The sequence below is a fragment of the Catharus ustulatus genome, chromosome 5 (assembly GCF_009819885.2).
Source record: "Catharus ustulatus isolate bCatUst1 chromosome 5, bCatUst1.pri.v2, whole genome shotgun sequence".
NCBI lineage: Eukaryota > Metazoa > Chordata > Aves > Passeriformes > Turdidae > Catharus > Catharus ustulatus.
Window position 1 is genome coordinate 42625233 of NC_046225.1, and position 17322 is coordinate 42642554.

The following is a 17322-nucleotide window of genomic DNA, read 5'->3' on the forward strand; positions in this document are numbered from 1 at the left end:
AAATGGTGCGGCTTGTAATCGTGAAATTACTGTACTCCCTTGTTCTCTGCCTGCACTTTGCCATTTCTTGAGTGTAGTTGCTGAATGCCTTCTTAATTCCTTAATGTTTATTATTTATTGTTGAATTCAGAGCTGATTAAAAAATTATACCATTTAAAGCAATAAATAACATTTACTTAATTTTTGCATCTGTAGGAGACTGAACATAAGAAAGAATTTCAGGTTCAACGTCAGGTTTTTTCGTTTTCTTGGCCCATTCAGACTGTTGCTTTCTTAATCTTAAATAGTTTTCAAAAGTATCAAACAATGAGTGCTGATCAGAAGTCTACAGGAAATGCACACATCCTTTTTTTCCGCCTGTAAGCAAAGTCAAAACTGAGGAAAACTTGAACTGTTCCAGGAAACAGCCCTCCCTGTTTGTTAGCAACCTCATTCTCAGCATGTGCTTTCAAAATGTGCTCCACCTCTACCCGTTCAAGTCATTTTGTTAAGTTTTATTTATGTTTCTGCCTGGTTTCTATCATTATTTACCAATAAAATCTACAGACTGGAACCCGATTGTCTTGACACCAATTTAAAAAAAAATATTATTGAGGGCTGTGGTAGTGCAAATCAGGACTTAGAGGAACATGCCAAGTTTTAATTGGCATAAAAGAGCATCTAAACTAGAACTTTGTGTTAAATCCATTTACAAATGTCTTTGGCTCAGTCAGGGTTATGCCAACTATTTCACAAAACCTAGCACCATTTTTCTTTCGATGAATGACATGATGAAAAATGTGAAAACGTACAAATCTAGGCTTTCTAGCTGAACCTGTTTTCTACATATGCCTTCCATTTGACTTGAGTCAGGGTTGGGAAGAAAGTGTTTCAGTGAAATATGCTGTGCTTTTCATTCTCTCAGCTGTTAGAGCTGAGCTTGGACTGTGAATTTTCTGAAATCCTTCTGTTATCACAGATGTTGGTTATCTGTGTTACCAGGTTGTTGTTTTTAAGATCTTTTTAGTAATATGTCACCTAACTTGGGGGTGCCGGCTTATTTAATTAATTAATAATTTTTATTGTCGCAGAAACAGTACTTTTTGAAAGCAAACCTTAACTAGCAAGACTTAAGTCTTGATTCTGCTAAATGCAAGTCCATAAAATGGGAAGAAAAACAAGATTTGATCATCTGTTTTAGACAAGGCACCTTTAGATCTGATATACTATCAATCATGAAATTAAATTAACAACTCTCTGAAGGGTGATCAAGAATGATGAATAGTTCAGGAATATCTGGAGGGCATCTAGTTCATCCTCTTGCTCAGAGTGAGAAAGATTGAGAGATGGAGGCTCCACAGCCTGTCAGCACATTCTGCTACTTGAGCAGCCTTATGATTAAAATAGTTTTGCCTTGTGATGGGAATTTCCTGTGTTGCAATGTTTCCTAATGTCCTGTATCTGCAAGAAGAGTCTGGCTCCATTTTCTCTGTATACTGTCATTCTGTGGTTGGAGCAGTAAGGTCTCTGTGAAGTTTTTTTTCTTAAACTTGAACTAACCCAACCAGTATCCTAGGTTAATGGTTGAACCCAATGGTCTTAAAGGTATTTTCCAACCTAGACAATTCTATGATCACTCCTATACACTTGAACTCTTTATTCAAATGTTAGATTCTCATCAGTTCTTGAAAACTTGTTTTTTAATGAAGTTGAAACCTTGTTTTAAACCAAGGTGGTTTTTTTTGCTTTTTGCTTTTCTCTTCCATGGTTCATGGTTGTATGCAATATCTGTATGCGTATGGAAAAGTTCTCAGAAAGTCCAATATACCATGCATCTTCCTTTGCCCTTTAGTAATTACATTCATGCAGCAGCAGAATCGCTATTGCTAGTGGTGGTATTAATTTTTACCTTTTACATTATTTCTTATGTCTTGAGAAACTTTTTTTTTTTACACATTAATAGATGGTGCCTTTTAGAAGTTAAATGTACCAGCTGCAGAGGATACTCTCAGTGGAATGTGTTCTTGCAAGCTGAGATGTGTCTGGTGTTCAAGAGGCAGCAGTAGTCTGCCTTATGCTTAAAATGAGTGTTCAAGTTTGAACATAAAATAATCAGTTCCTGCTTTTTGGAATTGCATAGGCTGGATCATAATGTGGTGAGGTGGATCAAGCTACCTACCCTCTTGCAACTATAGATCACCTCTGAAGGTTACTTTCTATTTATTTATTTATTTATATAGTTTATATATTTATATTTGTTTATATATTTATAGTTTTAGTTATAACTTGTGACTTGTGTTTAAACTAGTTTTGAAAGGACTAATTTGGTGAGGACTGCATTGGAGCACTTACTGAGGCTTTAGGCTGTAAAAAACACTTCCTGCAATATATGTGATGCAACTGTTGATGCCTAAGTTAGCTTGAGGTCACTGACCTCCATGCAGGTAGGACTCAGTTCAGCAGAAGGATTAGCCTTGTGGGATCATCATCATACCCAAGCAGGCATAAGTGTCAAAGAATATGGAGTGTGTTGAGCATGGAGCTTGAGTCAGGATTGTGAGCTCATGTTTAGGAGCTCTTTCTTCACAGAAAGACCTGAGGGAGCTTGTTTAATTGGGTTTTCTGAATCCCTTCCCCTAAGGTACAGTAATTTCACGACTATAAGGCACACCCTTTTGACTAAAATTTTCCCCTGAACCCGGAAGTGCGCCTTATAGTCTGGTGCGCCTTATCTGATGGACAAAGTTCAGAGATTTGCCTACCCGGAAGTTAGAGCTGCGAGCCGTGGGGGGAGCCGGCAGGGCCGCGGCTAGCAGGTGGAGGCAGGGTGGAGCAGCGGCGGGCATGCCCCGGCTCCGTGGAGGCGGGACGGCCCCTCCAGAGGCACGCCCCTGCCCCGTGCAGGTGGGACGGCCCCTCCAGAGGCATGCCCCAGCCCCGTGGAGGGGGCACGAAGCGGCGGCAGGCATGCCCCGGCCCCACCGGGTACAGGCAGGCCGGGGGGCCAATGGCTACCGGGTTGAGGCGGGGCCTCGGCCAGAAACCATGCTGGGGGAGCTGGGGGCGGAGCCTCGCTGCAAAAAAAACCTGCACCTTATAGTCCGGTGTGCCTTATATGATCTACAAAGTTGCGAATTTTGCCGACTCCCCGGGGGTGCGCCTTATAGTCTGGTGCGCCTTATGGTCGTAAAATTACTGTACTTTGGGTGTTTAATGTCTCTGTGAGTCCTCTTTTTTATTTTTTTTTTTAAATTTTTTTTTTTTTTAAATCATGCAATTTCATGCTGCAAATAAAGCCGAAAAATCCTGAAGTGTGTGACTGTGTGACTGGCATTAACACGGCTTTGTGTTGAGGAAGTGTGATAACATTAGCAACCAGAGATGATGTATTGGAGTCTTACAAATAGTGTTAAGTGTCCTTACAAAGAAGAAAAATACTTTTTCCTGCTGTTTAACTGGGTATGGCTAAAGCTTTTACCAGTGTTCAGGTCAAAAAAGGGCTTGGAAATCTACAGTGGTACACTAAATACTCTGTACTTACTCCTCATTAACTATAGTCTTGGTAGTGAGGGGAGACTGCAAATGGAGGCAAATGTGCTGAAGTCTTGCTACTCCTGCCATTGGTAGTGTTGTGAAGGAGGGAAGAAATCAGCTGAAAGACCACAATAATAGTCTCAGAATAGTGACTGGAAGAAGTCTAGGGAGTGTTGCTGCATTCATCCAAAAGGTGGAACAAATTGTCTATGGGCAGGGGGCACTCAAGGCATGGGAACACTTTGCTGTGTTAGATGCGAGTGAGCCTGAAAAGCTTTATTTTGCTGCTAAAAGTAGTGCATAGACTCTTTATCTAGGTCCTATTAGATGAACTTTGTTAGAGTCTGCCTGCATGTATCTGAAGTAGACAAACATTAAACCAAAATACAGAGTATTAGCCTGAAAATTGGCTGAAATTACAGTATATTATCTTTAAGAATAATAAGCAGTGTTTTTACTTTGTTTATACTGCTTTCTTATTTTCCGTGTGGTGAATGTCGGAGGGATGGGGATGTTTCTGAAGGACTTTCTCCTTACAAAAGAGTGAGCTCCAAGCTGATTGACAGTGGGAACAATTTCTATTTCTGTTTTGGATTATACTCCTTTCTATACAAATACATCATGATTCACTGCTCTTTGTCTATACCCTGAAAAATATTTGTCCATACACCCACCTGCTTGGACACTGTAGGAGTGAATACTCCAATAAAGACAAATGTTTGTATAGGACAGCAGCTTAAAATGCAGAGGGCCAGGAGTATCTTTGAAGAAACAAGCTCCAAAGAAAGTGAACCATAATTACCATAGGAGATCCGAAAGCTTCTCTTTTGTTTTAAAAGTAGCTTGTTTATGAGGCTAAATTAAGTCCATTGTCACAGTAGGCTATAAAAATGTTTTATTTGCTGTGAAAATACTGAATAAAAGAGTTCCTGTTGTTTTGTTACATGCATGTCCTTTTCTCAGTGCACTGTCTTGCAAATGAACACAGCTCCTTTCTCCCAAAAAAACTTCACTGATGATAATTTTGCAAGTTGTACAATGTACGATGCACAAATGTTAATATGTGCTTAATGAACAATGTATAATAACCTCACAGACAATTGACACTCTTCTATTTTAACCATATGAGGTAATAATATTTGTATAAAGACCAAATGATACAATACTATTTCTTTGAATTCCAGTTTTATTTCTTCCTCTTATGATATATGTTCTGTTTGAATTTCAGAATAATTGGTCTGGAAGCTCTCATGATTCAATCCAATCAAGGAGAGTGATTATTTCTCACAATATGGATAAAGCCCTGAAAGAAGGTGAGTCTCATGCATTAGAGCCTGACTATCTCTTGTCCTTTTAGCAAACCATAACCTCACAATATTCCAAGATTTTAGACCATGGCCCTGGTTTCTTTCATTACATAAAATACAATGGCAAGGTCTTAATCTTCTTAAGAATTCCACTGTAGTAAGTAATGTGATGTTGTTTTTGCTATTCAGCTGATATCTTGTCATTGTAGTGTCTTTTTCTTTTTACAGAAATACACTGAAATGCAGTCCTTAATACTTATGCACAAAGCAAAGGGGTAACACTTAAAATATTCTTGACTGGGTTTTCCTGAACAGAGAAATCCCATAGACTCTTGCATACAGTCGTCCCATTCTTGCCATTAAAACTGAATCTAAAATCAATATTTGTATTTCTGGCCGATACAGTATATCAGCCTTTTGTAAATATTTTATCCAATTTTGAATACTTTTTTCTGTAAGATTTTTTTGCAGCACTTTTTCCTATCTTTTTCATAAATGGAGAGTATCTTTGACAATTATCATTGTTTTAAACAGGTTGGTTTTAAACTTGGTGTATATTATGTTTTTGAAGTTATTTTTATGAATAGCTCCTAGTAGGATATTTAGCAAAATTATAAAATTAGAGCACTACCAACCTAAGTCATCATTGAGTTGGATACATGAGGCCATCCCCACTCAGGAAGGCTGGAAGAAAGTTACTAATACTTAGGTGATTCATTTTTCAGAGTTAAGTGCCTTATGCTGTGACAGCTCATGCCCTTCTGCTGTTTGTTTTTTTCAGAGTAACTTTTACCCTCCATTCTCATGCTGAATTTTGGAGAGCAAACTTGTCAGATTTTGTTTTATTTCTTCCAGTCCTAAGTGATGCAGCCAACTTCTCTGTTTTACAGTTTGACAAAGATGAGACTGTACTTTTTGCTCTAACCATATAAAATGTTTTGGGTTTGAGAGGTGCCTGAGTCATCTTGAGATACTGAATGCAATTAGTTTGAAATACTGAATGCAATCCCAAAAGCAATAGTTTATTTTGTATTAGCAAAAAATGATCAGAATCTGTGAAAATAGACAGGACTTCTTGCCTGTGACATTTCTGAAATTTGTAGTTGTCTTGGTGTGAATGGTGGTATGTTTTTTTGTTGTTGTTTTTTTTTTTGTCCCCCCACAAGTTTGGGGTTAAATAAAATGTTATTACTAGTTCATATAAAAAAATACCATCTGTATTTTTTCTTTCCAATCACGCACGGATTAGGATTAAAGTATTTAAAAATCCCAGGAATTTTTGACTTTTTACTGTCTAGAAATAATGTGCTACTCAACAAAATGGTTTAGAAAGCCTTATTCATTTAGCTGGGAGACATTCAGTTGTCATGAGGTTTTAATCTTGGGGACCAGTTTGGACTCCTAGTGCCTCTTGAGGTTTTCGTAAGTGGTTTTTTTTTTGTTTTTTTTTTGTTTGTTTTTTGTTTTTGTTTTGTTTTTTTTTTTTTTACATTGCATTGGAGATGCATGGATAATGTGATCTGATTTCAGAAATGCTGTTTCTGGGTGTGAAGAGACAGCCCTTTGGTTAATTCTGATTTCTTCAGCTGTTTTTCATCATTTTGTAATTAAGTTTGCACGGGGTTTACTGTTAGTTGCTAACTGCCTTGCACCCCTCCAGAGCTACCTGTTGTCTGTTAGCCATGCCATGCTTTTGCTGGTGTTATAGTCAGTCTATGTGGACTTTTCTCTCTGAGTTTACTGTGGTTCACCTGAGGTTCTGTGTCACTTCAAGCTGCCACTTGCTTTACTGCATTTTTTCCTGATGTTCCCATCATAGTCTGTTAATGTAGTTGGAAAAATAGATTGGTTTAACTGAAAGAATCATTCATGTTTCTGTTTCAACCATCTGTTATTTCATTATCTAGTAGATGTTTGACAGTTTTCCTGTGATGGTCACTGGCTGATAATAGTTGCCTGTGTCTTGTATAGCTTCTTGTCTTATTGCAGCCCATGTAATAAAATAGTTGGGAATAATCCTTTTACAATGCGCCACACACTAAACACCACACCCTCTGTATATGTTGGTTTACTGCTCCACCCTAAATGTCTTTGTTATTTTCCATTAAGAGCAGAGCAGTGTAACAGGTTGGTGCTTTGGAGTGCTGCTTCATTATTAGTTATAGGATACTTGTCTTAGCTATAGATACAAGGTGGGGGAAAGCTGTGAATTAGCCCTGCCACAGTGAGTTGTGTTTTATGAAATCTAAGTGTTCAAAATCTGAACAAGTGTAAGGTTACAAAGAAATTTTCCCTGTTGAATATGGCAGAAAGAAAAGACCCTAAGTTGTCAACCCCAAGTCTCCTTTTTAGCTGTTAGTACTTGAGTAACTAATGCTGAAATATGTTTATTTAGTACTTTTCATGCTTTCTCTTGAGAGATTGATGTGATTTTTGTTTGACCTTCATTTATCTTACAAAAAGAGAAGATAAGCCACTTCTACAGATACCCTTTAGTGCTACCTGTTGCTTGTCTGAATTCCATCCACACAGTAGTGTAGTGAGATGTCTCCTGAGAGAGGCTGTGCCCAGTCACACTTGTGCTGCTTTGCACAGTGTGTACTGCTTGGTGGAGGCTGCAGCTGCCAGGAGATTGATCTGCTGTGGGGTAGCTGGCCTCCCAGGAACTAAATTTCATTTTCCATTTTTATTGCTCCAAATCTGTGCTCTTTTTGTTGTTTTTCACAGTCAATCTTTGTCTCTGCAGTTTTAGTAGTGCCAAGAAGAATGGTCTTCATATCACTTAGGTGCTTTACTGGGTCATTTATGAGTAAGTAAAGCAGTACAGGCCATAGCTCACATCCTGGCAGAGCTCTACTGGTGAAATTGTTCTGCTATGAAAATTCACCAGTTTCTTAGATCTTAAAATGTTTCCTGCCAGAGGAGCCATCTCTTCTTTCAGAGTGGGTCATCTTCCTTCAACCCTGCCTTCAGGTGGTCTTTTGGAAATATTTTGGATTTTTAATTAGATTCTTTCGATGGATTAAATCTTGCCTGTCTGTGTTGATCCCTTAGGATCTAACTGTTAGGGATGTAAGGTTGTACTTCCCTTTACAGAAAGATTGGGAAAAATTCTGTCTCATTTCCCAACTTAAAATGTGCATGTTGACATTTAGAAAAAGAATTGGTTGTAACTCCTGCTGCTCTCAATTTCTCAATTTGAAAAGCTGTGTGGGTTGGGTGGTTTTTTTTTTTGTTTTGGCTTTTTTTTTGGGAGGGGGTGGGGGGGTTGGGTTTTTTTTTTAAACTTTTTCAAAACACAACCTTTAAAAAAAATTTTTTTGTCTACAATATCAGCAAATCAATTTGAATTTATGTTCTCTCTCCTAATGGGATTCAAACACTACGAAGCTAAGAATTCTTGGCAAAGGGTGCATGTGGAAAATTGGGACATAAATTTGTCGGATTTTTTCATTTTACATTTCCTGGATATTTTTAACACATTTTTTCTCTGTTGTTTATATATTTTCATGGGTTTTTTCTTCTTAAAAAACCAGTAAAAACACAAATGCCAGAAAAATTGAAATAAAAATGAACCAAAGATTGGGGAATTGGGAGATTGTCAGGGATTCCGTTTGCATGGGGCTGATCCATCCATGCACAACTGCTAAACCTGGCAGTTTCATACAATTTGAATATGGGAGTAAGCCAAGAAATGCTAGTGATTTTCCGAACACGAACTTTAGAGGAACACTGAGATCTTTAAACCACTAATGCCAGTTCACAGTCACTGAAATGTTGGCATTTAGACATCATTTTGTGTAAATCAGCCTTTTGCACCATGGTCTAAATAAAGATGTAGTGGCCATGAGAAACTTCAGTAAAGCTAATATTAAGCGTAAAGCCTCATTATCTTAACTTGTATAGCTAAAACATAATGAAATCTAAAATACTCTAAGTGAATAATGGCCTTAATCTCTTTCAATTTATATGTTAATATCTTGGAAATTATGAAACTGAATATTCAGAGTATTTATTAGTAATTTTATTAGTAATTGTAAACCCACCTTTAATGTAGGGGTTTTAAATTTTCTTTCAGGTTTTTCCTGTACAGTAATTTCACGATTACAAACCGCACCGATTATAAGCCGCACTTCCGGGGTGTCGGCAACGTTTCGTTTTTCTTCCATAAATAAACCACACCGGATTGTAAGCCGCACTTTCCTTCGCAGTGAGGATCCGTGTGCAACTTTCACAAAGTGGCCAATTAGTAACAGAATTGCAGGAACGTGGGGTTTACTGCCTCGGGGCTGTGTGGGCTCGGCCTGGCCCCACCACCGCCACTGCAGAGCTGCCCCGGCCCGGCACGGCTCCCCCTCCCCCGCCGGAAAGCTGCACTGACCCGGCTCGGCCCCGCCGCCACGGAGCTGTCCTGGCCTGGCACAGCTCCCCCCTCCCTGGCCGGCCCCAGTCCCGCTCCCCCGCGGCCGTCAGGGGCGGCCCTGGCCCTGCTCGGGGCCGCGCAGGCTGGGTTCGGCTTGGGGCTGCTGCGTCCTCACATTTCCAGTTGGAAAATTTCTGAACATTGTTCATATATAAGCCGCTCCGGAATACAAGCCTCACTTCCGGGTACGGAGCAAAACTTTAGTCAAAATGGTGCGGCTTATAATCGTGAAATTACTGTAATTGTTTTTTGTTGTTTGGGTTTTTTTGGTCTGAAGTGGCTTTTGGCAGGGGGAAAAGATGGTGGCTGTAAGTAAATAAGCATTTAGCATTTATTTCTCTAAAACAGTACTTTGACAGGTACTTAGCTATGGTATAGTCTGTCACCTTTGTCTATTAATTTTTTATTGAAAGTATTTTTCTAAAAGTTTAACTTATTATAACCCTATAATGCATATTAGATCTAGTATTGTAGTAGCATAGAATTCTGGTAATGATTCTTGGCTTTTTGATGGTGTTTTCCTCCTATAGGATCCTAGCACAATTCACATTACCCTTGTATTTCTCTTTTACAGCTTGCAATCCTTGTTGCTCTAGAATTACTCCAGGCAGTGTTGTAGTTATACCTTTTCTTCTTTTGTTAATACAGTCACAGGAGAGTTTTGGATTTGACTATAAATTAGTAGTAGTTGTGACTTCCTCAGGGTTTTCAGGAAAGGACAGTTCTTGTTGAAACTTGAAAGTCTGCCTGCATTTGCACAGAATATGTATGCACTATTTTTTTAATATTACTTTGAGGAAAAGAGTAGGCATTAATCCTCGTTCTTCAGATTTTTGTTATTTTTGATAAAGTTGGATAATGAATCTTAGCATTATAAAAACTGTGATGTGTGAAGCTCTGCAAAATGCAGATTTGAAGCCAGTCTGACCTGCAGACCCTAGTAGTGCCACTGAACCTCTGAATGAATGAATGTGGAAAAAAGGATGACAATTACTGTAGGATGTGTATGAATGAAGGACGGGTCTAGAGGGGTGTCCTCACTAAACCTCCACACAAGCTTCTGGCTCTCTACTCCCAAAACTCTGCTAGTTTACAGTATTTAAAAAGAGTGGTTGAACAAGTTCAATTTCACATGGGAATGACATTTAATCACATTGTAGTAACTTGGGATTCGGATCTTCTGAATTAGATTAGAAATTAGATCTAAATTTCTAATTTAGAAAACCCAGTAGAAAACTTTCTACAATTTTGCACCAGACTCATTGTGGTCACTACATTTGATTTGATCAGAAGAAATTTTGTACTGGATGAGTTAGTGGTAGTAAGGTTCTGTCCTGAATGTGTTCTGCTTCTTTTTTAATTCCTTCCTCGTCTTCTGACTCTTGTTTTCAATGTTTTAGAGAAATTGTAGTATAAAAATAATGAGAATAGATGCATGAGCAGATTTCTTGTCTGAAGGGAGCAAGCTGCTCTCTATAAAATCATTACACTTGTTTTCTGTATTTCTTTAGAGTGCTGAAAAGGCACCAGCTGCATCAATGGGCATGAAACTAAAGCAGCTGCTGCACACCATGGCCAGGATGACACAAGGCAGTGTTCTTACCCAGTCTTAAACTGGTTGCTGTTAGTGTCTGTGGCTGGTGTCCTTGTAAAACTTTACTTGTTTAAAAGCTGTCTCACTGCTCATTTGGGCATACATCCTGGGCTCTCAAGAACCCTGAATTTTATAGAGAACAGCACTGCTGTGATGCAGGAAGGGCAACAAGGTTCAGAAGTGACAAGGAAACTACAGAAGACATGCAAAGTAAGAGAGTTGTAAAACACAGGTGCAGGAAAATAGGGTTTAAAGTAGTGTAATCCTTTTAAGGTGTTGAAAGTATGTAACTGGCAGAGTTAAACACAAATGGAATATTTCATAATTGCATGGTTGATTTTTGGTGATGATTGATGATTGTTTGTCGCTAGCTTGATATTGCCACTAGATTTTTTTTGGTTCTTTCACATTGAATGTGACAGAATCGATGAGTGGATAAAAGGAATCAAAAAGAATGTATTATGTATTGTGCTGAAAACTGAGCTCATTTTGGAGTGGAGTTGCTTAAAAATAGTTGTAAATTAACAGTCATTAGGAATAGATTTTCTCTGAAAGACAATATATCCTTAAGGAATTGGGATGCAAATTCTGCTCTTGTGCTCTTGCTTTGTAGAGTTTTGTTGGATAGATTTCTGTAGGAGCCACCACTCCATACCATGGCTTGTCTTCTTGGGCAAAAGATACTCAAGAAATATCTACTTTGCACCCTTGCAAAGGATAGAGAGGGTGTTTGTCTGTAAGAAAATCTGAAAAGTCACTCCCTGCCAGTGATGCTGGTTAAAAAAATACCACCATCCAGCGTGTTGCAAGTGCACTTGAGAAATTATTTGTCTCTTATGGATTAGATTAAAAGGAAGAATTTTTGCTGTGATCAGCTTTCCACAGCATTTCAGGCCTTGCAACAGAAGAGAGTAACTAAGCTACAAGAAAAAGATGGCTGCAGAAGAACATGGGGACAGCTGTGGAAAAATAGATTCTTAAAATGTGTATTGTTGGAAGACTCAAGATAAATAACAAAATGTCAGATTTTAAAGTGCTATTCCCTATGTTCTGTGGTGTCTTGACAGATTATTGCTCCGCTTGCTTATCAGAAGACCACTACTTTTTATAACTGTTTTTATCACGGTAGTATTTGTGGGTAAGAGTTTTCAGTGAAATATTTCATCCATTTTAGAAAAGTATTTTGCAAGTTCTTATCATGCTATATGGCTCTGCATACTTTTTTCTCTCCTGGATTAGGAAAAAATATTCTTCAAACCTGTTACGTACAGTAATTTCATGAATACAAGCCGCACTGTTTTGACCAAAATTTTGGTCTCATACCGTGAAAGCGGCTAATATTCAGGTGCGGCCAATATGTGAATAATTTTCTGACATTTTCAACCCTGGGAGTGCAAACCAAGTCAGTGCAAACTGCAAAGTCGAGCTCCTGCCAGTAAAACCCTGCATTTACGCGGTTGTTACAAATTGATACTCTGTTGCGCGGCAGGTGGAGCTGTTCTGTGCAGGCAGCACAGGGGGTGGGGAAGGCGGGGCAGCTCCCTCCTGCTGGCCCCATGGCTCGGGGGAGGCAGGGGCAGCTCTCTCCTGCTTGTCCCTGCGGCTCGGAGGAGGCAGGGACAGCTCTCTCCTGCTTGTCCCCGCGGCTCGGAGGAGGCAGGGGCAGCTCTTTTCTGCTGCCCCCGCGGCTCGGGGGAGGCAGGGACAGCTCTCTCTGCTTGGCCCCGCGGCTCGGGGGAGGCAGGGACAGCTTTCTCAGCTTGGCCCTGCGGCTTGGAGGAGGCAGGGACAGCTCTCTCTGCTTGGCCCCACGGCTCGGGGAAAACAGGGGCAGCTCTCTCCTGCTTGGCCCCGCGGCTCGGGGAAAGCAGGGGCAGCTCTCTCCGCTTGGCCCTGCAGCTCGGGGGGCTCCCGTCCCCACGTGCCGCCGCCGCAGGAGCAGGCAGGCTCCATCCCCGGCTCCCATGGCCGCCGCAGGTGCCGGCGGGCTCTGTGCCCCCCCTGCCACCGCGGGGCAGCGCCGGGCCGGGGTGACCGAGCCCAGCGGTGGCGCCGGCCGGCCCCGAGCGGGCCTGCCGAGTGGCAGCACCGAGCTGGGCCACCCAGCCCTGTTGGCAGCCCCGAGCCCTCATGGCCCGAGCCGAGCCAGTAAACCCCGCCCTGCTGCGATTCTGTTACTAATTGGCAACTTTGTTGCACGCGGGTCCTCGCTGCGAACACAGAGCGGCTTATGCTCGGATGCGGCTTATTTATGGACAAAAAACGAAATGTTTGCCAACACCCAGTCATGCGGCTATACTCAGTGCGGCTTGTATTCGTGAATTTACTGTATTTGTTTACAGAACTGTGGATTTTTGTCAAAAGGCTTTTAACTATATATTTCAACATACTAATTGAAGTGACTAATTTTCTTTGTTTATAAACTTGAGGAAGCTAATTTGTGAAGCTTTTCACCAGAAATGTGTATCAGTTTTAGCCTTCTCTGGAAATGTTTTTGTCATGGTTATGTTGGTTGAGGTTTGTTAGTTTTGCCTAAAAAGGCAGGGGAAAATATTTAAGTTTTTGTCCTGTTAATATGCTATTAGTACACTGTTGCTAGTTCCAGGGAGATTTTCATAATTTACCAAGCAAACAACTTCTATTGAAGTCGAATGTAAGAAATTGTGGAGTCTTATGATTACTTTGCACCATAGGCTTATGCTGACATGAGATGGACTTTTGATATGAAAGTTTGAAACCAGCTTATTTAGTAAAGAAGTTGCTCCAATTACCAGGCTCATGACTTTATTCCCTCCTTTTGTTATCCCTCTGGTAGATGCAAATTGACTCTTACAGCCCTAGCTTTTCCCCCATCTTGTTGCAACTGCTAAGTAGTTCATGTGTTCTCCCTGAATACCTCCTGCTCCTTCTTAGACCTCCAGGGACACTTGCTGGAATGAAACACCAGTAAAATTGGTGACACACAAATGTCAAAAACCAAAGTCAGAATGGTAGAAGACAGTGTTGCCATGGGATTTGCAATTACAGTAATACTGGTTGTTGCCTGTCAGTATGGTTTGGAATACTTCATCATTTTTGAAGTTCATTGTGGTCTCACTAATCTGCTTGTTCTTTCTTATCTCTTCTGTACATCCTATAATGTACTTTCTGTGATGGTGTTCTGTGTTGAATATTACTTTGGAAATCCAAAAAATCTTACCACCTCCTCTTTTTAGCTATGACTTTGGAATGGAGCCTATTCAGTTCCTATGTAAAGAAAGCTGGTTTCAGTCTGCAACATTTTAGACACAGTCATTATATGGTAGTTCATACAACCAAAGCCACTGCTGAGAGACAGGTATTAGTCTGAGGTTTGTGTGTAGCTGATAACCTGATTGTCTGAGCCAATCCACTTAAAGGCTTTGCTTTGCACAGTGACCTGCAGTAACCTGTCAGGTGCAGGTTGCTGTAACCTCGCCAACCTGACTTTCTTTGGCAAGAAGTAGATGTGAAGCCTGTTACCTATACAGTTTTTGAGAAGGGTGGAGGATTACATTGTTCCTATCTTGGTGTGCTTTGTCCTTTTGCAGTTTTTGCTATTTATTGTTTTGTTTCTCCTTTCAGTGTTTGACTACAGCTATAGAGATTACATCCTCTCTTGGTATGGGCAACTCAGCAGAGATGAGGGGCAGCTGTACCAGCTGCTCTCTGAAGACTTTTGGGAGATTGCCAAGCAGCTGCGACAGAGGCTGAGTCACGTTGATGTAGTTAAAGTTGTCTGCAACGATGTAGTGAAAGCTTTACTCTCACACTTCTGTGACCTTAAAGGAGCCAATGCCAGGTAAAAACAAAATTGCATTTCATTGGAATTTTCTGCTTCTCTCTTTTCTTACAGATATGCTAAATCAAAGTGATGAAGACTATGTATAATGCTTTTGTAGGAAAGTGATAAAATAGTTCAAGCTTATTACCAGTTTTAGAGATCAAGCATACTTCAGGACCTCTGTAAGGAAACACTTGGACTCCTTTTTCTAAGAGTTTGGATTCACTACTCTTTCCAGTTTAATCCATTAATCCTTTGTTCACAGCAGAAGGTGGGCTGTGTGAGCAGTTCCTGCAAAGCACTGAGAACATGCAAGGGAAAGAAAGTCCACTGTCAGTGCAGTCAACAGACAAAAAGATAATTATTTGCACCTTTCCCAGAATAGCACCAGGAGTAATTCCATCCAGTTTTCCATTTCTTCTAGCCCTGGGAGGCAAAGCCTTGCGATTTCTGTAGGTGGCCTGTCCTGCAGTAACAAGATTTTTCTAGTGGAAAAGTTGCTAGCTGTATTTTCTTTCTCTGCTTAAGTTATCTTGCTAATTTCATGAAATTTCTCTTTGGCAAGGATCTCTTTGTTCACCTGAAAAAGTCAGCTTTCCCCTGCACACCAGAGTTCCACCCAAACTGTAATTGCAAATGGGATCTCTTAGCCTATGCAGTTCCCACATCTGAATGCACAATCTGTCTTATTATGCATGGTATTTGATCTTTTATCTGCACTTACCTGCATTTTGGTTTTTCTAATTGGAATATGGTTTGGTCATTCAGATTTAGAATGTACATATTATTCTGTGAAGTTGTTTTTACCTACAGTTAGATCCATATATTTTTGACACCCTTTCATTCAGAAAAGACATTGACACTTCATTCTCTTCTGTGTTAGAAGACATGGTTAATGTATTTGTGGTAGATCTTAGTTAATTTTTTATGTAAGGTAATGTATTGAAAAAGAAAAGACACTAAAGGATGGTAACATTCAAGAAAGCAAGAAATTAAGGTGTAATTTGCAGTAGATCTTGCAGTGGATTCCAGGTACTACCTTCTTTTAGCTCTGCAATGAGGTAGAAATCTCTTGATCAGATAAAACTCCCAAGTGTGTGTCTTGATTTTTAAATATCATGCTAGCACTTATCCTTTATCAGAATAAGGTGCTTGCTTTTGGGAAGAATTTGACTTGAACAGTTAAAGAATGAGAAATTTGAGGGTTTTTGTTGTTGTTTGGTTTTTTTTTAATATGAATGTTTTTCTATTTGAAGCTGGCGATGTAGGGCCTAGAATTGCAGAATTAAGTATTATTAATGCTGATTGTTGGTGAGGTTTCTTTTCTGCTGAGAATTATGACCACTTATCTGGTCTTTGTTGGATTGTTATTTCCACTATGTAGAACTAAAGTAAATTCTTTTGGTTATTTTATAGTTAACTTCTTCACTTGGAATGCACCTTAACTCTGGATAAGATAGTCTACATTAATATGGGAATGAAAAAAGTTCTATCAAGAATTAATGTAATAGCAGGTTAGGAAAAAAACAAACCAACAGCTCCAACTGAACAATTTATAGAGGCTGGAACTGGACACAGTGTCTGTTTTTTGCAGACTGCAAGGCTGTGAATTCACAAGGAGAAAGGTCTGGATTTAATGTACTTGACACACACATATATATACACATAACATATATATATATATACACACTATATTCCCTATATACTATATTCACAGTATATATATTCACTACATACATAGTGAATATCTTCATGCTGCTCATCTGAGCATGCTCAAAAAGTCCAGGGAACTGTATGGAAATTGCACAGGACTCAACATTTCTTAGCAGATGGAGAGACTGCTTCAATGCAATGTCCAGGCTATAGCAAAGTCAGCAGAAAAGTGACATTGTGCTCATGCACTACAGATGGAATTTGTGCTGCTGAGTGATGTGAGCATGCAGGTAATTACCCTGAGAGCACAACAAATGCTATGATAGCATTTTCTATTTAAGACAATTTGTAGTTTTGAGTTTTGAGACAATTTGTAGAGTTTGAGTTTTGTACAAATTGCCTACTGCTATGGAGTTTACTGAGCTAGGAGTTTTACCTGCTGACATTTTAAGCTACAGACTGAGAACTAAAAACTTCTAGTTTGGAAGCTTTTAATTATTTTCTATATTGTTGTCCTGATTTTCAACAGGGATAGAGTTAATTTTCTTCTTGATAGGTGATATGGTACTGTATTATGGATTTAGGTTGAGAATAATGTTGATAACACCGATGTTCTAGTTGTTTCTAAGCAGTGTTATGTGAAGTCAAGGACTTTAGCTTCTCATATTGCCCTGCCAGTGGGGAGGCTGAGGGGGTGGGCAGCACAAGAAGCTGAGTGGTGACATAGCCAGGACAGCAGACCCCAGATGGCCAAAGGGATATTCCATACCGTGTGGTGTCATGTTCAGTAAGTATATAAATTAGGCAAAAATCTATCTGGGAGATGCTGTTGAGGAACTGACTAGGCATCAGCCAGCAGGTGTTGAGCATTTATGTTGTGCATCACTTGTTTTATATATTCTAATTCTATATTATTATTATTATTATTTTTATTATTACTACTATTATTATTTTCCCTGCCTCTGTTCTATTAAACTCTGTCTCTAGTCATAGAATGACTTGAGTTGGAAGAGACCTTAAAGGTCATTAG

General features: G+C 39.7%; 1 protein-coding gene across 1 annotated transcript in view; it reads left to right on the forward strand.

Annotated features, from left to right (window-relative positions):
• SNX25 (sorting nexin 25) overlaps nt 1–17322 on the forward strand; it is a 95370-nt gene that overhangs the window by 8712 nt on the left and 69336 nt on the right. Inside the window, exons 2-3 of the mRNA XM_033059682.1 lie at nt 4742–4826; nt 14441–14657. Coding sequence (XP_032915573.1) covers nt 4742–4826; nt 14441–14657 — 302 coding nt within the window. The remainder of the gene's footprint in view (nt 1–4741; nt 4827–14440; nt 14658–17322) is intronic.